This window comes from Sesamum indicum, linkage group LG8, assembly GCF_000512975.1.
Source record: "Sesamum indicum cultivar Zhongzhi No. 13 linkage group LG8, S_indicum_v1.0, whole genome shotgun sequence".
Classification (NCBI taxonomy): domain Eukaryota; kingdom Viridiplantae; phylum Streptophyta; class Magnoliopsida; order Lamiales; family Pedaliaceae; genus Sesamum; species Sesamum indicum.
Genome location: NC_026152.1, coordinates 21,380,335 through 21,400,948, shown reverse-complemented (window position 1 = coordinate 21,400,948; position 20,614 = coordinate 21,380,335). Strand labels below are relative to the sequence as shown.

The following is a 20,614-nucleotide window of genomic DNA, read 5'->3' as shown; positions in this document are numbered from 1 at the left end:
TTTCATTTCCATACAAATATAATTAAAAAATACTATTTATTTTAATCCGCTCACAATTGAATAAATGTTATACATATTAATACATATATATATGTATAAATATATATAAAAAAGACATGATTTGACAATGAACAGTACTTTTTGTCTCCCACTAACTAACATCAAATATAACATACTTATTTTATATTATCTCCAAAAACAAATTCAAACATATACACTATCTCTAATTTACACCTATTTATCTTTGTTTTTCTCTCTCTATCTCCACAAATTACACCAAAATAAGTTAAAAACAAAACCAAACATAATATATGTCTCTTGATAGAGAGGTATGAGGAAATGCATTGAGCACGTGTTGATCCGTCCAAAAATGAAACCAAACGAAGCTAGTTCAAAACAAATTCCAGTCCAAGAATCAGAACAAGAAAAACGCATATCAAACACCAAAACCATACAAATTCTCTTCAGAGCGATGGAGAGGGACTAGATGACCGGCATCCATGGCAGTGCTCGTTGTCGATTGCTGAATCTTTAATTAGAAATATCTTCAAAACACCCCTTGTCTAGTATATCAGACAGCTGATTATCTCGTTCCCCTGCCTTCTCCTCGCGCCGGATAGCAGGCTCCCGTGATCCCTTGGATGTTGTCCCCGACACACAGACACCATATATTGATACACAATCAGTTGGTCTATCTATCTAGAGCATACCTGCAAAATTGAAGCATTCAGCTGCTGAGTAGTTATGGAGCAAGCCAAATCCCTGGCCATAGCTCTCATCAAAAACTGCAACCACCCCGAATTCGCATGGCTGCTCTTTAAGCGCACTCTCATCACAAACAATGATTTCTCCTCCCTCCAACATTCCCTCCCTCTCATCCTCCCTATTCTCATTCGCGCCCAAATGTTCTCTGAGATCGACACTCTCCACCATCATCTTCTCCGTTCTCCTACGCCCCCGCATAATCTTTTGTATTCCTTTGTTAATACACTAGCCAAGGCCGGCCATATTCACAAGGCCATATCTCATTTTCAATCTCTTCGAACCCATTTCCCCGCATCCCCACCCTCTATTATCTTGTACAATCTGCTGATTCTTACTTCTCTTAAAGAAAACTGTCCCAATTTTGTATCTTGGCTCTATAAAGATCTCATCTTTTCCAAGGTCAAGCTCCAAACTTATACCCTCAATCTTTTGATCGGTGCGCTGTGCGATTCGGGTCGGCTGGAAGATGCGCGGGACTTATTTGATAGAATGCGCGACAAAGGCTATGAGCCTAATGAGTACACTTTCGGATATTGGCACGCGGGTATTCTAGATGTGGGCTTGCTTCTAAAGGTTTGGAGCTTCTGGATTTAATGAAGAGAATCGGTCTCGTCCCTAATCTAGTAATATACAACACTCTGATAGCGAGTTTTTGTAGGGAGGGTACCAATGATGAGGCTGACAGGTTGGTGGAGAGGATGAAAGAGGATGGCCTCGCTCCAAACGTTGTTACCTTTAACATTAGAATTTCTGCTCTTTCTAAAGCTGGGAAGATTTTGGAAGCCTCTAGGATATTTAGGGATATGCAAATGGATGAGGAGTTGGGCTTACCAAGGCCCAATGTTGTGACACATAACTTAATGTTGGACGGATTTTGCAGGGAGGGGATGTTGGAAGAAGCTCACACTTTAGTTCAGTCTATGAAAAGAGATGCTATTTTCTCAAGTGTGGAGAGTTATAACATATGGCTGTTGGGTTTAGTCAGAAATGGGAAAATTTGGGAGGCTCAAACAGTACTTAAAGAGATGGCTGATGAAGGAGTGGGGCCAAATATATACTCATATAACATTTTAATTAATGGGTTATGTAAAAATGATATGGTTGCAGATGCAAGGGGAGTTGTTAGTTTGATGATATCTGGTGGAATTTCCCCTGATGTGGCCACTTATAGCACGCTGCTCCAAGGACATTGCAAGCAAAGAAAGGGAGTTGAGGCGAGCAAAGTTCTAAATGAGATGATCATGTCTGGATGTTTGCCAAATACTTACACTTGCAATGTAATGCTGCACAACTTGTGGAGAGAAGGCAACATAGAAGAAGCAGAGAGGTTAATGCAAAAGATGAATGAAAGAGGCAATGGGTTAGATACTGTGAGCTGCAACATTGTGATTGATGGTTTATGTAGAACTAGGAAGGTTGATAGAGCAGTTGAAATTGTGAATGAAATGTGGACTCATGGAAGTGCTGCTCTTGGCAACTTGGGTAACCTGTACATTGGTCTAGTGGATGGAAATAGGAAAAGGTGCTTGCCTGACTTGATTACGTATTCGACTATCATAAATGGACTATGCAGGGATGGACGGCTAGAGGAAGCTAAAAAGAAGTTTATTGAGATGTTGGGAAGAAATTTGTATCCTGATTCAACTGTATATGATATTTTTCTATATAACTTGTGTAAGAGGGGGAAGATATCTTCAGCATTTCAGGTTCTGAAAGACATGGAATGAAAAGGTTGCAACAAGACTTTACAAACTTACAATTGGTTGATACTTGGATTAGGTATTACAAATCAAATATTCGAGATGTTAGGCCTGATGGATGAGATGAAAGAAAGAGGTATTTCTCCTAATGTTGACACTTACAACATTGTTCTTGATTCTGTATGTGAGGGAGAAAGAACTGAAGAAGCAGCTACTCTTTTAGATGAGATGCTGCAAAGAGGAATAACACCTAATATATATTCCTTCAAGTTGTTAATTAAAACATTCTGCAGGACTGGGGAGTTCAGACCAGCACAGGAGGTATTTGAAATCGCTGTCAGTATTGGTGGTCACAAGGAAGCACTTTATACCTTGATGTTCAATGAATTGCTTGCTGGAGGGGAAATCTTGGAAGCTAAGCAATTATTTGAAGCTGCACTAGACAGATGTTTTGATTTGAATGGCTTTCATTACAAAGATCTCATTGATAGACTTTGTGTCGGTGAGAATTTAGAATGTGCAAATGATATTCTTAAGAAAATGATGCAGAGAGGTTGTAGATTTGACCCTGCATTGTTCATGCCTGTGATTGAGTATTTCGGGCAGAGGGGAAATAAACATGAGGTTAACGAGCTGACAGAAAGAATGCTGGCAATGGGTTCAGATACTGAGATGGAAAATAAGGTTCATAGAGATGACAAGCTGTTTACTGTGAAACAATATAAAGATGACCGCAGTGATTGGCAAACCATTCTGCACAGGTTTGAATTCAACTTGCTGAAGAAATTCTTTACTCATTCTATTGCTCACTGATATACCTATTTATTTAGTGAATTGGCTCTTGCGGTGTCACTGTTTTCATGAAGTAGTTTTTGACTGGTATTGGTATCTGAGTTCAACATTTTTAACTGGTTGGAAAAAGAATTTTGGCCATTTAGTTTCGAGTGCTGCCAGATATGAATCAATAACGTTGTTGTCTGTTAAGTTATTTAATGCACAATCTGATAGCTAGAATCTATCCCATGATCTGCTGTTCAGGTCTTTCAGACATCTTCAGATGCACATTGATTTTATTATGGTATTTTTATTAATTCAAAATTTGCTATCATAGTAATAACCTAGTTCTATTTGTTCACGTAAAGGCTTCTAGAACTGGGAATTATTCCAAATCTAATTTTATATACCATAGGTGGTGGTATTTTTAGTTATCATATGATGCTTTATACCTGCTGTTTATCATGTCTCTGCTCAATCTTTATAGAGATGATGGGAGTGCCATAGCCATGAAAACTCTGAAGCGAGTGCAGAAAGGCTGGGGTCATGGAAACTTGTCATATTATCAAGCCAGGAAAAATGATTTTCTTGATGACTTGGATGCTGCTATCTAAGTGTGTTGTGTGCTCAAGGTGTGGTCTTATATAGGAGTCAGCTGAATGTCAACAGTCAAGCTCAGAAATGATGACCATATATCTCTTATCATCAGCTGTGAAAATGTCTTCACTGTAGCTAACTTAAGGTGTGGACAAAGAAGACACCTTACAGTAAGTTCTCAAATTAATTCACCCAGGGTATGTGTTGATTCTTGCCCCCCCCCCCCCCCCAGAATGAAAGGAAAAAAAAAAAGGAAGACATTTTTATTCTAAAGCATGGTTTCTCTGACCCGGTCTCCTTTGTATATCGACCTATATGCATATACAACATTTATGCATACTTCTCCAATAATTCTTCTGTATATTTCATATCTCTCCTTTTTTTTTTTCCTTTTCTATATTTAGCTTGGTGCTCATGATGCAATTTTTGTTCTGGACTGCCGCAGCTACATCATGGTCATGAACCTGGAGTGCATGCAGAACTAATAGAAACTGGAGTACATGCAAAAGACTAGCACCATGTGGCACTATACATGAAATTCTTCACCAAATGAGGTAATGTGTCACTAGTGAATCTATTTGTATTTATTCTGCAGACAACATTCTTGTGATGCTAATCTCATGCCCAAATTAGCCTCATGCGTAGGTGAGGTTTCTATGTTTTTGTCAGATTGAGGCTAAGTGCTGCTAGTGAAACTTTGGAGCAGTAGCTGTGAGTGGAAGGCTAAATTTTATCATTCCTATTTTCCTTGGTTGTGACAAGCTCACATATTAAATAGCCGTCTTTCTCAACAAATACCAAAGAGCTACGTACTTCTGGGGCAAGTAATGAAATGTTGACTGGAGTTGAAGGAAACTTGGGAGCGTTGACCATGTTAGGTGGTGATTTTTTACATAGTTGCAAAACTGAAGGCAAAATCCTGCAGCGTAACCAGCTGACGACCATCATTGCCTGCGGAAACGACAATTGGAGAGGGCCAGCAAGTTGTGCAATCTGCTGATGATTTCTTCTTTTTTCTTCTAGGGAGTCATGTTATCTATCCTAGCTTGAAATTTCTAGGAAGACAGGGCACCTTTTTGTAATTTCCGGAGTCCTATTTTTCATCTTTGCGAGTACAAGAAAGCAAATAAATGTCATGACTACAGCATCAGCATCAACATCGTTTTCGGCATAATGTAACTGTCTCAATTGTTTCCTATTTTCAATCCCCACATTTTTCCTGTGTAATTTTGTTGTCAACTTTGTTCTTTCCTTTATTTCTTTATTTCTTCTTTTTTTTTTTTATTCTTTTCCTGAATGCCGAAAGCGGTATCAGTATTGTGGTATCAGTTAAGCGAACACCAGCTGCTGTTACCAAAAGATGGAGTTGTTCTGCTCTGAGCTTCAGATTCGGGATATAACTTGACAGCATATGCTACAAATTATCCATAAACATCATCAATGAGTCAAGGAGAAGGGGAGAATGGTGATCATGCTTTGCAAGAATAAAATGGAAAGATAACACATGTGGAGCCTTGAAAAACAGATGCTTAATGGAAATCTTTGTACATAGTATGGTACGTAAATGTGTCAATGACGTTACTACAAATAATTATACAAACGAGAAGAACACTCCAAAATAAATCTGACCTTAGCACCCAAAAAAGATAGCGCTACAATACCTGTCCCACTTCAACTGATCTACAAATATGGCAGATGGCTGTAAACATAGCCATTCATTGAGCAAGCATTACTACGTCCTGAACTTTCTGACACCCGTTAAGGAGGGAACAAAAACAGCTTGTCATCCCTTTGAAGTGATCCAACTTCAAGACACAAGAAACATACTTATTTTGTTGTAAAAGTCACCTTTAATATGGGCCATTACTACCAAATGAGCTTCCGAGACTTGGATTATAGACTTGATTGAGGGACAGTTTAATTGTTCGGTTCTTGGACGATCTGTGTATATCTATACATTCTTCAAGATCAGCATCACAAGTCAAAAGCACCCACTCTGAGTCATCGTCCAGATATTTTAGATCAAATCTACTGCTTTTAGTGTCTAAGTTAAAACGCCTAAAGACCTCTTGCTGTAAGTCTATGAAACCCCAGTGTTGTTGCAGACTCAAACGGATCTTTTCTTCCCCAAAAGTAGCTTTTACTCTAAACATACCCACATCATATACCTTGCTGCTATTTTTAGGCACCTGTGGAGTCTCATTGGGAGCATGGTTACTGAAAATCTTATGGCTGTATGATCGAACTAAAAGCTTTGTTTCCTCTTGGCCCAAGTCATGCAATTCTGCATCACTACGTGCTCTCTTTAGCATCTCTCCAGTGTGTTCTGCTGATAAAGCTTCTCCACTACTGGATCCAGTTACAGGGAAAGATGACTGCTTCACCCCAGTAGAACAACAGTAACTTGAACTTGAACTGTGGCTGCCAGAGGAAGAAGGTGATTTTGAAGCAGTGGTTACAGGACTTATCAAGGTGCCTACAGGCTGGGTATTCACCTGTTGCAGCTGATCATTCATCTCTGACATTTGTAAGTGGCTGCAGCTGAATAGAACCCTCAGCACCTTGTACTGAATCTATCACAAGTTGAAGCTTCCTCAATGAGTGACCAACTTTCTTGATCTTTCTAGAAGGCCATCGAGTTATTCCGTGCTGCCTGCATATTCTTTTCAAGGTAGTCGGACACACTGCAGTAGGAATACAATAGATTATAAAAACCTCTAGTGGGCTGGGATTAGATTTGAAGCATACTATACGAAACATTAAATACACTAGTAATCGAAGATGTGTGTGCATAATTTAAATTTTTGTTATATCTATTTAGTTAAATAAAATAGAAAAAATATAATGAATGATTGATGAAAACTGATAAAATAGATTTAGCCTTAAATGTGAATAAGTAATTAATTAAAGATATTATTATTTGTAAATGATATAACTCATATTTTATCTACCAAAAGTAGTTACTTTAAGGCCTTGAGCTTTGATATATATTATAGATATAGATATAGTATCCCTAAACTCATGAATAACATACCGACCACAGCTCCACAAATAGAAGCCATAAATAAAAAAAATATTGCAGGAAATATACATATATATATATATATGCGAACAAGGCTGTGATAATCCTATACTGTTGAATAAGTAGCATAAAAGGTTAAGAGAAGCAACGATTAGTAAACAAATTGACTAGGAAAGGTTGCTTTTATCATGACATTGCAGCTGATATTCAAGATGGCAGAAGTGTGGGAATCTGAGGGGAAGGACTGGGAGAAGTAGATCTTTTAAGGTACTTCTCTTGAATGTATCACTTCACCAGTAGCTCTGAAGAATACTTGCTTATTTTCTATTCATATTTTCATATCAAGTCTCATCTCAAAAGCTTAATGAAGTCTAGAAAGCACAATTTGCACTGACTGGGTTTAATGTCCATAACGAATATTAAGGAAAACAAGTTCATCAGACTCGTCAATGAAAAGGAACAACATTGTAAGGAGCATCCGGTAAGAAGTCAAGACCAAAGCAAAACACCACAATTTGTCCAGAGAATAAAGTACCCATATCAAATAATATCATAATTGATAAGCATTGATGTTCCTATGGCATACGCTGTCAACTAAAAGAATGCTGCTCTTTGAGAATGCTGTAAATCAGTAAAATTCCATTTTTAGCAACCGGATTATGTGTGCTGTGAGGTATTGCCATACCTCCAATGTTCTTGGCAGCATCTTTTAGGCTCCCCGCAAAATACTTCCTAAGTACTTGCAGGCTAATAGTCTTCTCAATCTTTGTCCTTCTCTTCTCAGGATTTGTTTTAGGACCTACAGGAAGATCCCCACCAGCCAAGAAAAAATTTCCAGTAACATCACCACTTGGTTTAGGTCCCGAGTCCTGCTGGGGCTGCTCATGCTCTGAAAAAGCTGGCGAATAATGGAAGTCCGACCCTGAGTTATCCCATTGGGTTGTCACCTTGAATTCCCCCAGTTCCTCTTTGTGATGACCCAAAGAAGCAGCAATTCGTTTTCCCTTGTGCTGGGAATCGACCACGTGCCTGATACAAGACGAAGCAACAGGAGATGGTTCTTCGGAAGGAGAAGTTACCAACCTTGGGTGATTCTCACCATCTGATTTACCAGCTATTCCTCTGCCTGATGTTTCCCGAGCCAACTCCTGATCCGTAACTACACGTAAACTCTGGCAAGTTCGTTGTATAACAGATGATAATGAGTCAAGCATCCACCTCTGATCTTCAACATCTTTGCAATTTAGCGGCAAGAAGAGTTCTAAAACAAAATCAGCTGCCCCAGTATATGTACTTCTGAGTCGTATTGCTACAGCAGCACACAAGTTAAACACCCGAGCATGATGTGCGAGAGGATACTCTGTCTTGCTAAAAGCTGTTATGTCCTCAGCAAAACACGGTTGATTTGTTAGGAAAGCTTTGCCAGCAACACCTTCGCCTTTGAGCAAGTGGTGCTCAGAACATGCCTCATGAAAAGTAGAAACTTGTTGATCAGCGACATAACAGGCAGTGTCGACTGTTGAAACACATTGTGTGTAATTCTCGTCTGAGTGCCGGCAGCCACCTTTACCTTGTTGAACACAAGGAGCCCACGTCTGTGCCAAAGGCAACTTATGGGTATCGCAGACACATTTCAGGACATTTCTGATCTCCATAAGTGCAGCTTGGTAAGATTCGTTGCGGTCCTGATACATAAAATCGCACCTCTGTATTAGGAATAAATTTCAAATTGCAGATGATTCGGAATTTTTAACTTGAAAATGACATCAGATACCACCTCTATGTTGGGAGGATTCAGAATGTCAGAACTCTTCAAATCAACAGCCTGCAAGAGAAAAACTTTGTTCAGATAAAAAGAGAGCAATTGTATCATTTAGCAAGGTAGATGATAAGCCAAAACCAAACATGACGGTTTACTAATTTCTTTTTCATTCCGATAAAAAGATCTTTGCTGAACTGATGTTTCATTTGAGAAATAACTCACCCTAAAAAGTCCATATTGACATAATTTCACAAACTTGTCAAAGTTTTCATCCACATTTGGCCATACATAAAGCATCTCTTTGCTCAGCAAATTATTTTTCAGTTTTTATTTCCATCGTTCTTCAACTAAGTTGTCTAAAACTTATGGTTATCGCATGGTTTTGAATAGAAAAATAGAAATACAAACAGAGTGAAGAACAATACAGCACCTCTAACGCTTTGCAGACATTTTCAAGTTCAGGGCGATAATTCACTTTCTGACTAGTTGTCACGATTTCAACAACCCCCAAGCAATTACCACTCCCCTGTTCAAAAACTGGAAGTGCAAGTGATCCTCTAACATCATACTGTTGAGCATGATTCACACGTGGATACTCTTCTCTTTTGAAAAAACGAACGTCCGGCGTCCATTCAGGCAACTTGTTCAAGAAAACACGTCCAGGCAATCCAGTAAACTCCTTAGAGCCCTCGTCTGCTGCAAACTGATAACTGCGGGAAACATCCCTGTAATCTGCAAGATTCTTGCAGTTGGGATTAAGTGAAAACGGTTGATTATTCGTTGTGAGGACTTGCCTGCCTCCTTTCTTGACAGGGACCCAGATCTGAATAAGGACATCCTTATCCCTTATAGAATCTTTCAGGTGGTTGATAGCCTGCACCAATCTCTTCTTTAGCGAGACATTGCGGATTGGACTTGTGTTGGGTCCGACCCACAACCTTCTGCTAACTTGAGTGTCCTGGACCAGAAAGTTTGTGGATTGGTTTGAAGAAACTAAAGGAAGGGAGGGTTGATGATTTTGAGAAAAATCGTCCATTAATGGGTAAGTAAGAGATGGCGGACCAAAAGTAACTGATTTGTGGGATTGTTTTAAGGAAGTGTCCTGATGTGGAGTGGTATTTGAAGTGTGTATATTAGTGTGTGAAGTAGGGAAGACGAAGGAAGATGAAGTAAAATCGGTTGAAGTAGTAGTAGAAGTAGGACAAGGGTGCCAAAAGCTGGATTCATCAGTAGTCTCTAACCAGAATCCATCATACAAGAGTTGATCCATGAGATTGAAATCAATAGGGCTGTCCGACTCCGACAGCATGGTGTTAGGCGTGAAGGCACCATCTTCCATGATCAAATACTCGTCATTCCTCCTCCATCACCATGAAATTAAAATCCCTACACCATACAAAATGCAAATCAAACGCAGCCTGAATATTATATTAAAAACAACAAGAAAGAGGAAGTTCCAGGGAGGATTCCTTTCCCATGTCTTCTAAAGCTCAGGAGGTGCCACAAACATGGTCAATAGAACATTTGTTTCCAACTGCAATTAGAAATGCATTTCAGGGGGCAGAAACTTAACTACATCATTCATAACATTTACCAAAAGTCCCCCAAAAGAGAAACTAATTAAAAGTTAAGGCAGAAGAAGAAAAAAGAACATTACAAGAACTTGAGTTTGGGTGGACAGAAAAAAATTATTTAGAAAAACAGTTCACTTGGTATGGAATCAAATTTCAGAATTCAAAAGCCCAGTAATATATATATATATATATATATATGTGGAACCTGGAAAAGAAAAAGAAAAGAAGAGGACTGACTTTGAGAAGATTGTTGGTTGGTGTGAAAGAGGTAGCATGCATTTGGTATTTCAATTCATCAACAGGAAAAGATTGTGTAATGAAGGAGAGTGCATATGGTATGAATTGCAGAGTGAGAGAGAGAGAGAGAGAGAGTTGGAAGGTGTTTGCGGGAGTTGCAATGAAGAGCAGAGCAGGGAAGGGAAGAAGAAAGAAAGAAGGTATTTTTATGAAAACACAAGGAGTAGGACCCACCCAAAAGGACGCATACGTAATCAATCATCCACTTCCCTTCTTACCATTGGAAACCCAAAATGAAAATAGATTCTTAAGGAATTGTGGTCCATTGACTTGGAAGATTCTCAGTAACACAACACAAACCACATGCTACCACTCTCTGACTTTTTTAACTCTGGTTAATACTCAACTCACTTCTTCTCCTCTGCAGCAGTCCTTGCATGCCCCTGCTCCCACATACATACATACATACATACTTGTGCTCCTCCCCCTATATACAACACAACATACACTTAATACACACCTACGCTAAAACTATACATCTTTATGCTTATCATAACTCACCGCCTCCCCTCTACCTTTGCTCCTCCTCTACCTCTCTCTATATATACAGTATGATGAGAAAAGAACATTAATTGGAAGGTAGGAGGACAGTAGAAAGAATGAATATTAATTCATGTATGTATAAAATTTGGAAAAAAGGTATTATTGTAGGGTAAGTGTAGTATATGTATATGTAGGTCTATGTGCGGCTCTCAAAGTGGTGGAGGGGCCATCATCATCATCATCATCAGTATCACCCTTCATTCATCTCCAATTCGATTCGCCGCATCCCATAATTACTTGCCCTTCTCACATGACCTCTACCTAACATTATAATTATTATTATGTTAAAATTTGTAATTGGTAATAATTATATATATAAAAATAGTGGAATCCTTGTGAGAAGAGAAGATCCCAATTCGCAATTGGCACTCCCACAGCTCTGTTGCTTTTGGGGAAACACCACCCCCACCACCACCACTGCTACCTATATTAACTATTTATATTTATTAAGGAGCTTAATCTAATAATAATAATTAATGGGCGGGGCGGACTCCCGGCCCCTTTCCCCTCATATAAATATGTATATATATATATATATATAAATAATAGTAATTAATTACTACTTTACTTTGTACGTACATAAGCAATTTTTAATTATGAATGAATACACCCCACTTCCACTACTACTATAAGAGAATCCCCTCCCTACCCTACTTATTCACCTTCTAAGTACAATGATTACATTAATTATATATACATATGCATATACATATATAAAAGAATAAAAATTAATTAATTGATAAGAGTAGTGGAAGGCATGAGCAGTATCCCATCCCATCACTTGGAAAGTACAATACAACCCATGCACCCACCCACCCACCCACCCACAAAAGCAAGCTTTATATATAAGCTTTTAATTATTATATATTATTATTATTATTATTATGCAATTGCAAGTGATGGATGGGCCATTAATTATATTTTAGTTTTTAATTACTCATTCATAATGACGTAAACGATATTTATAGTATTTATATATATGTGGGTAGTAGTAGTTAATGTCCCTAGGGCCCTATACCTAGCTAGCTTAATTGCTTATGTCAGATAATTAGTAGTAGTTAGGGTGGGTTCATTTCAAACCCCAACTAATATTAATTACTAAATTAACTTATATATATAATTATAACGTATATCCATGAGATGAGATCACCCGCCCCCCCACTGCCCCATATATCTTTATATATAATAATAAGGTAAACATGTATATTTTTGTTACATATATATATATATATATATACGTGCATTCCACCCAAATTAATTAATAAGCGCAAGCTACACATGAGTAGTATACAATTACATCATTAATTCTCTAATTATATTTTTTGAATTGTAAATTAATTAAAACTGGTGGAATGGTACTCTCTCTCTCTCTCTCTCTCTCTCTTTCTCTCTATATATATATGTATATATTTGGTATGTGCAGCTAACTTCTCATGTATAATTATGTGCAGGATATATATAGGAGGAATATAATTCAGATATATCTCCTCATTTAACAACATCTGATCAGCTCTATGAATTACTCATCATCATCATCCAATCTAATTCTCTCTTTCTTAGTTTCTGTTGTAATTAGCTAGCCTTAATTACTACCCATGCCGCCAATATATATATATATATATAGGTAGCTCTTGATTAAAGTTGTAGATTGAATTACATATATACAATTAAACATTATTAATGATCAATTCAAAGTTCAAAATGCTACGTACGTATATATATAAACACGTTAATTAGTTTACAAATAATTAATTAGAGATAATTGATGAAGAGCAGGACATCATCAACTCCCAAAAGACTAGCTATTAACTGATGGGGGGATTTATTAATACTTACGTGTGACGTTAATTAATTAGCTAGTAATCAATTGTGCAAGATGATGATCATAATATTTATATATGTAGAATCTGATGATATATAATATATATGATCCATCACTCAATGTATATACATATATATATATATATATATATGAGCTACCAAAATATGCTGGCATATAGATTTGTAAAGAAATTAAAGTCAAAGCTGAATTATTGAGATGATGATGAGGAAGATGATGTGTCCCACTCCCACCTACATTTATATTATTCATTCACAATTTCACATCGTAGAATTAAGATATATATATATGAATTATTAATTAGATACTAAAGAGATCCATTATAATTAATGTGAATTATATCGGAATAATTATGATTATCGACTTTAATTTGGTATATACACTGAAGATTCATTGACATTCTTATAATATAGGTACACGTATGCACTATATACATATTGCTATGATATATTAATTAATTATATAAACCAATATTAATTTATCCGTAACAAAGTACAAATTGTATAGGTATGTAGGTAGAGATGAGATATTGGGTCATATCATATCATATTAGATATTTGTATATTATCAAATTAATCAGACATATATATAGTCAATGAATATATCTGATGATGATGTGGATCATACTCAATTATGAAAGCACCCAGGTAATTATATATAAATTAACAATTAATTACGTACACACAATTAGTTGAATAATGAAGCTTGAAACTCTCTTCATCATCCAAAAATGCTACCTACCTACTTTCTACACATTCATTCTACCTATAATATTAAATATATATTAGTTAGAGTGTTGATCATGTTATTCATTATTAGAAATCTTTCTTCCTTTTTTTCAAGTTATGTGAACAAGAGATTTATACAGTGTTCATTAATCTCACAAACTCTTCCAAATCCACATTTGGCCCAACCCATCTCACTGGATGCCTGGATTTTTCACAACCACCTGTTGCTTGGCCCATATTCCACTAGTCGTCATCATGATCATATGGTCGTCAATTGATGAATTAAACGCGTACCGCAGGCGTAGGCTTCTCAGTTGGAAGATGGAGTTGTGGGGTCAAACATGCACGATTCATATATATTATATATGATTAATTATAGATGGATTATAGTTTTGCTAGTGATGAGGGAAAGAAGAAGTAGTTACGTAGGTACAAAATTAAGAGGCCTTAATTAATATTCTACTACTTTTTCATGGCTGGTTAATTACTCCAAATTCCTCAAATACTCTTATGAAGATGGATGGTGATGGTGATGGTGTCGGCACATTTGAATTAAAATGATGAGTTCACTACTATATATATTATAGTCATCATGATGAAATGATCCATCAATTCATAGCTCCCTACATTTTTGGAGGCATATACAGAAAGTCATTGCTGCATGTAGATGTCCATATGTCATCATCATCTGTGATCCACTACACTACACTATACTACATATACATGAATCATATATCAATATTCTCACCCTTGCAAACAAACCCTACATATCCTCATACCTAATAATACTTCAAAGCCGTAACCTCAAATCCAAATTAGCCACCCGCCTTGAATCAGATTTGTTAAAACCACCACCACCATCATCCTCATCATCTACATCTTCTTCTTCCACAGCTGGACTACAATTCAAATCCAAACCACATGAAGAAACCCTAGTCATTGGCGCCTCCATCTTCTCCCAGTGGCACCTCTTGTGTCCACCCAATGCTTGTCCGCTCGAGAAAACCCTCAAACATATGCTGCATTTGTGCCCTGTACCTAAACTACCACTCACTAACATCTGCTGCTGCTTCATCAGCTTGCTGTCATCATCCTCCTCCTCCATCCAACCCCCCTCTAATAGTAATATTTCTTCTTCTTCATCATCATCATCCTCCTCCTCCTCCTTCGACTTATAATTGGCGTTGGCGTAGCAGCCTTTGACATTCTTATGGCTTGCTCTATGCCCCCCCAAAGCCTGATGCGAACCAAACACTTTCTTGCAACTCGAGCATTCAAACCCCCCACCCCCATCAACCACATTACTATTACTACTATTAATATTCCCTATTAATTCCGAGTTACAATAATGTTCCCCGGCTGGGGCCTTTATAACAGTAGCGCAAGCAGAAGGCGACTCGACTGGGGCATTAGCCAACATCAACAAACAAGTGGCGATCTCGTGATCCTCCTCCGTCGATGCGGAGAGATGTTGGCGGACCAAGTTTGGAGGTGGGTTGATGCCCCGCCACTGGCGCTCAGGATGGCAACGCATGTGGCCGAAGAGGGCTTTCCATGACCAGAATTTCTTGCCGCACTCGGTGCAAGGCCTGGTGATTTTGGGGGCGGAGGAGTCAGGCTTTCTGGTGCTGGTGGGCTTAGGCTTGGAAGTGGTGGCAGCGGCGTCGTCGTCTCTAATGATGGTGAGAAACTTGGTTCGCTTCTTCTTTCTAGGGTTGTGAGTAGGGTGGCGGTGGAGGGGGGACAGGACATCGTCGGAAGAAGGGCAGTTGTTAATGTTGTTGGTGTCCATATGTAAATGTAATTTAAGAATGGTGAAAACGTGTAAGAAATGACAGTGTGGGTTACTTATGCAGTGGAGATGTGGGGGCGGTTGGGGGCGGTTGGCGGGCGGTTATTGTTCTTTAGAGAGAGAGCATTATCAACTTCCATCCATTCCCCAATATTCTCTCTCCACTTCAATAAACATATTCATACCTACTTTTTCCTATATAATTTTTTGTTTTTCCGAATTGAACTACATAATTCAAATTGAATGTTTTACGTGTTTCTATTTCATTTAACTTCCATGCACTGCACCTATAAAATCTTTTTTAAAATAAAATACATGACATAATATTTATTCACATAACGTGTATATGTTAAATAAAATAAAAAAATATAACAAAAAATTCAATCAGATATAAATCATTTAATTAATTAACAAGTATATCATAGAGTTTGTTGTTAATTTGCGTATTGGTAGGGATACTCTGTTTCAATATTTTGTAATATCAAATCTCATATCAACATACGTACGTCTAAAGATAGGAGACACACACACACACTACCTACTTAGTATGCCGCACATTAATATGTAACATTAACATGATGAGGTATTTCCATATACAAAATCAAGCTAGCTGCCTCCTACTGATCATCAACTATATATATTTCTAGCTACATTTATATGCATATATATAGAATGTCCCACAGAGAGAGAGAGAGACAGAGACAACATGTACACTCGAGTCTCCATTAACATCCATCAGTACTAGTCCACTTGAACCTGCAGAATGCATTTATATCTATATATATTACAACGACAGACCACAGGTACGCACGTACAAATGCATTTATATCTATATATATTGCTGCTGCAGTAAGTAATAACACACATCTCTGTCCACAAGTATTACATTCCACCTCAATTGTGTAACTGCTGCTCTTGCTGACTAGACGGCGTACAAGCATTCTTCCCATATCTACCCCCCAACACATCAATGAAGCCAACTCGTTCAATCTCTTTTGCTGAACCATCAAAACATACACGTATCAGAACATCATATACATACATATATATATATATATAATCCTAACATCCAAACTTAAACTCATCCGCAAATTCAAATTCACCAAGCTGCTTGTACAAAGATTTTAATGACTTTTAGTAATTCACAATCAACATGTCATGTGATGTGAGAGAGTTTAATCTCAAAGGCAGAACAAAAAATGCTCAAATAAAAATGAATTGAATTACCTTATAATGTCAAAGAAGAAATTAAATATTAGATGGAAGAAGGAAATATCTATCATGATAAGATGATCTCTAATCATGAATATTTTATTATGAACCTCACCTTGGAGCAAGATCCCCTAAATGATGCCACAATTAGCTCAAACAAAATATAACAAAAATCAATCAAATTACGTTGTGGCCTCAAAAAACTAACAGCCATATATATAGAACCATCAACTGTCTCCACCCAGACCCAGGTGAATATAGTAAGACCGAACTGAAGCAACCAAGTAAATATTCCAAATTTCTAGATTACATTCACTGATCTTCAGTAATGATGAGTACAGATTTGCGTCCACCCCCATACTCTAATCCAGAGACCATTCCCCTTCCCATAACTCCCACAATCTCAGGGACCCACGGTTCAACCCATCTTAACAAGTGACAAAGATTTTACATTTTGCAAGATCATAGAGGTCATGTGGTAGAATTTTAGAGGGACTATCAGAATAGTGTAAGTCTCCAAGAATTTACTCCACCTACCAGAATAGAGAACCATGAGGGATTTTCTACTTTGGAGAAGATAATAACATAGCCAAGCATTTAAGAATCCTCTCATTGGGTAGATCATAACCATATGACCTTCATTAAATTTGAAGAGACTAGAATGTGGCATGATCCTTAATTCACATTGTTCTAGCTCCAAGGAATCCTGGAGAGAGGGGACAAAGAAAATTAAATTTATTGCTACCCTCTTATGATTATATATTCCTGCAGTACAACTTACACAAGATAGCTTATGCTTTCAACACGACGAGTATGTGTCAACAGATTTCTGATCTTGAATATAACTCTTTTATGTAGATTGAGAACGTCCATTCTCAATCAAGATTTCTTTGCTTTAGATGGTTTTTATTCGAAGTTAATTCAGGGTCGCCTGAGTTGCAGTGTCATGTCTAACTTCCTTATAAGGAGATAATCTCATGCCACAGAGTTCCGTCCAGACACCATTGTTAAGCTAGCCTATTACGTTATGTTCACTCTCTGAGGAAGGACGTGATGAGCAAGAGTCCTACATTTGGTAGATGAAGGAACATAGGTTAGTTATTATTTGCAGTTCATGACAACCAACTTGTAGTGTCCAATGGAAACAACTAACTGCCAACATCAAAAAATTAAAATCAAGCCGAGGTCCTCTTTCTTCTCTTTTCTGGTTTTCTAACCACCTTAAAGGCTTTTCTAAAGTAGTTCTATATTGACAGAGCTGTTCATAGAAGCAACGTACCCTGCTTTCAATGAATTATGAGACAAGGCAGAAGGCAAAGTCCTCAGGCTTTAGCATATTTTAACAAGGATTCTGATGTTCAGTTGTTCACGAGGCCAACCATTAATATCCACATTTAGATTATTAAAAAAAAAAAAAGCAATGGTATAAATTGGCTATAGTGGAACCAAGTTACATCACAAAAATAAAATATGGATTTCCAAACAATTATACAGATTACCTTCCTCCAGTGAGAGCTTAATTGATCGTTTCTCAAGTTCGATAGCATGCCTGCTAAGTTCAACAGAGGAAAGCGATCGAAGCACTGAACAGGTAAAAAAAGAAAGTAAGTATTTTTAGAAAAAAAGAAAATGATGAAACAACAAAAATATGCCTATAACATAAAAAGTATGGGCATACAGTGAACATATTCATATTGATCTGATTGATCCAACATTTTCAACAAACTCTGCAAGCGGCGATATCGTTCTTCCCAAAGCTTAACATTTGCTGTTAATGGATCTTCTGATGAAGGATTTGCACAATTAACATGAACATGCTCAATATTTTCTGGTGATGCGATATTCGTATTACAAGACCTTCGAAGAGAAGGAGAAAGTGAGGGCCTTGTAGGCGATAAACTCAGCGAAGACGCCTTCCAACTTGGAGCAACATCTGAGGTACAAATCACAGGTTCATTCATCTCCATAAGCTGTTGAGTTTTGTCACCCTGGTCAGTGGATTTCCTTAAATCAGGAGAATCAACAGTGTCACTTTTAGCATCACAAACATTACTCTTTGCCAACTCTGGTTCAGGTTTTCTGCGAACATACACTATGTGCGCACTCCCAGCATTACTCTTTGCAGGGCTCCGCAGGCACTCAGGAATTGGCCTTTTGGTTCCAGAAACCCTAACTACTTCACCAGCACATGCTCCATCGTCCATAAGGAGAGGGCTGAAAATAGATTTTGATACCGTCATTAGATTTTCATTTCGTGAATCCTCTGGTGTCTTTGCAGCCACAGACACTGAAAGCTGCTTATCAGAGTTTGACAAACCAGAATCAGCATGACCGAGCCCGTATTCAGTAAATGAAGATTCTTTTGTTTGTTGAACCATCAGAAGTCTGAATCTTACGAATATACCAATCCTGAAATAGAAATACAAGAAATTAACCTTAAACTGAAACTATTTAGAAGGTGGTATCATTGGTAAGGAAAGAAAAATGATAAACGACCACCAGTGGAACGCGAAGGATATTGGTTACCAGAAGTTGGATCCAATATCTGAATATCGTTTCCTCAGTATGGTCAGATGATTATGAAGATTTTCCAAAGAGGAAAGGAAATGTTGCACATAATCCAGTTAACAAGTAAATATTTCAGGACTAAGGAAATCTCGAGAGGACATCTGTTTATTTTATGTGATTGAGTTTTTCCTTGAGATGGCTACCTCAGCAAGAGATCGCTATAAGGTATCAGGTTCAACAATATAGAGTGGAAAGGAGTTAGGTAAGGACATGAATAAACAACCAAGGATAGAACTAATGAAGAAATAAAACTAACAGGTAAATCGGATGCTAATATATCACACAATAATGATAAATCTCCAATTGTACAAATACTGAAGTATGATAATGCATTTTAGTCCTTTTTCTGACATTTCGCAACCTGTGTGAAAACATTGTTGTTTTTCCCTTCTGCAATAGAATCAATTGCAAGTAACACTTGTATTTCCCCAATAAAAACTGACTTTTTTCCATCTAATACATGTCATACAATCATCAATTGATGATCATAACCATCAAGATAAAATTCCTAAAAAAGATGCAACATATTATAGAACAAACACCATCTTAATTTCCATGGCTTATTTCGACTGCATTGTACCAATAGCTGCAGCTAACAAGGAAATCAACAAGAGGAAATCAAGTGCACAACATTCAGGTTTGTCCCAATGAAATAGATAGAAAGAGTTGCACCATAAAGAATTCAAGTCGGAAAGAAGAAAAGGAAAGGAAGCAATCGCAGCTAACCCCGTCCTCCATTTGTAAATCTTAGTCATATAAACATCAATCCAGAAAGAAGAAAGGAAACCCAGACCGGATATAAGTATTTTACACAAGTACCACGCAATTTGTAAGGGGAGTAGATGAAATTGTTTACAGGGGCAGGCAACAATTCAGCAGTTGATCACAGCATTCGCAAATGTAGCGTGTAAAGTTAAACAAAGCCTGAATTTAAGTGAATAAGAAAATAAACCAAAATTGAAGAGAGAAAGTGAAGAAGATGATTAAAAATGCAGGTGGAAAATCACCTGAGGCTGAGGGCGGAGAGTCGGAGACGCGAGAAAGAGAGAGAGAGCAATCTAGTCTGAAGGGAGGGGAGGGGACTCGTGCTCTGCTGGTAATAAAAGCAGTTTGCGGTCGGACAAGTGTTAAATTCGCGCAATGCACTGTCTTTCTTCCTTCAACCGGTTTTTGGGATCAGTTTGTTTCTTTTATCTCCTCTTACGACTTTATAAAACCGCAAACACGTTTTCCACTTCATATATTCCTTCCTTGCCCTGTTTTACAAAGTTTTTACAGTTTCTTTTCTTTTGCTAACCCAACACCCACACCCACACCCCCCACCTCACCCTAAATTTCAACACACAAATCAAATCCATCTTCCAAGACCATCACCACTCGCTTTGTATCTTTTCATTTTCATTGAGCAATCTATTCATTTCATCCATTTCTAAAGAAACA

At 37.6% G+C, this 20,614-nt stretch overlaps 4 protein-coding genes across 5 annotated transcripts; 1 reads left to right on the top strand and 3 right to left on the bottom strand.

Moving 5' to 3' along the window:
* LOC105169858 (pentatricopeptide repeat-containing protein At2g17140-like) lies at positions 240-5,575 on the top strand. The gene is given in 5 exon segments (XM_011090404.2): positions 240-1,294; positions 1,297-3,226; positions 3,727-4,006; positions 4,282-4,390; positions 4,470-5,575. Coding segments are annotated over 3 exon segments (2,607 nt in total). The 5' UTR covers positions 240-744; the 3' UTR covers positions 3,854-4,006; positions 4,282-4,390; positions 4,470-5,575.
* On the bottom strand, positions 5,366-10,629 carry LOC105169857 (protein NLP2). The gene is given in 6 exon segments (XM_020695936.1): positions 5,366-6,349; positions 6,351-6,520; positions 7,544-8,543; positions 8,636-8,683; positions 9,051-10,154; positions 10,432-10,629. Coding segments are annotated over 5 exon segments (2,790 nt in total). The 5' UTR covers positions 9,960-10,154; positions 10,432-10,629; the 3' UTR covers positions 5,366-5,686.
* LOC105169856 (zinc finger protein ZAT3) lies at positions 14,023-15,563 on the bottom strand. Its single transcript, XM_011090402.2, has one exon. The coding sequence runs from the start codon at positions 15,392-15,394 to the stop codon at positions 14,393-14,395; it is 1,002 nt and encodes a 333-aa protein (XP_011088704.1). The 5' UTR covers positions 15,395-15,563; the 3' UTR covers positions 14,023-14,392.
* Positions 16,089-20,383, bottom strand: LOC105169855. Of its 2 annotated transcripts, none has more exons than XM_011090401.2 (4): positions 20,182-20,383; positions 18,285-19,015; positions 18,106-18,189; positions 16,089-16,392 (listed from the first exon to the last, which is right to left on the bottom strand). In XM_011090401.2, exons 2-4 carry the CDS (start codon positions 18,982-18,984, stop codon positions 16,289-16,291), a joined length of 888 nt encoding a protein of 295 aa, XP_011088703.1. In that variant the 5' UTR covers positions 18,985-19,015; positions 20,182-20,383; the 3' UTR covers positions 16,089-16,288. The 2 variants fall into 2 exon arrangements, with proteins under 2 accessions (XP_011088703.1, XP_020551883.1); XM_020696224.1 differs by lacking the exon at positions 20,182-20,383 and having other exon boundaries at positions 18,285-18,820; positions 18,924-19,015.

Bases quoted from the DNA above. Each gene is read 5' to 3' on its own strand.
- LOC105169855 (XM_011090401.2), bottom strand. From the start codon at position 18,984: ATGGTTCAACAAACAAAAGAATCTTCATTTACTGAATACGGGCTCGGT. The intron at 18,190-18,284 runs GTATGCCCATAC...TTACCTGTTCAG, and splicing joins TCAATATGAATATGTTCACT to TGCTTCGATCGCTTTCCTCT. The intron at 16,393-18,105 runs GTAATCTGTATA...TTGATGGTTCAG, and splicing joins TAAGCTCTCACTGGAGGAAG to CAAAAGAGATTGAACGAGTT.
- LOC105169856 (XM_011090402.2), bottom strand. From the start codon at position 15,394: ATGGACACCAACAACATTAACAACTGCCCTTCTTCCGACGATGTCCTG.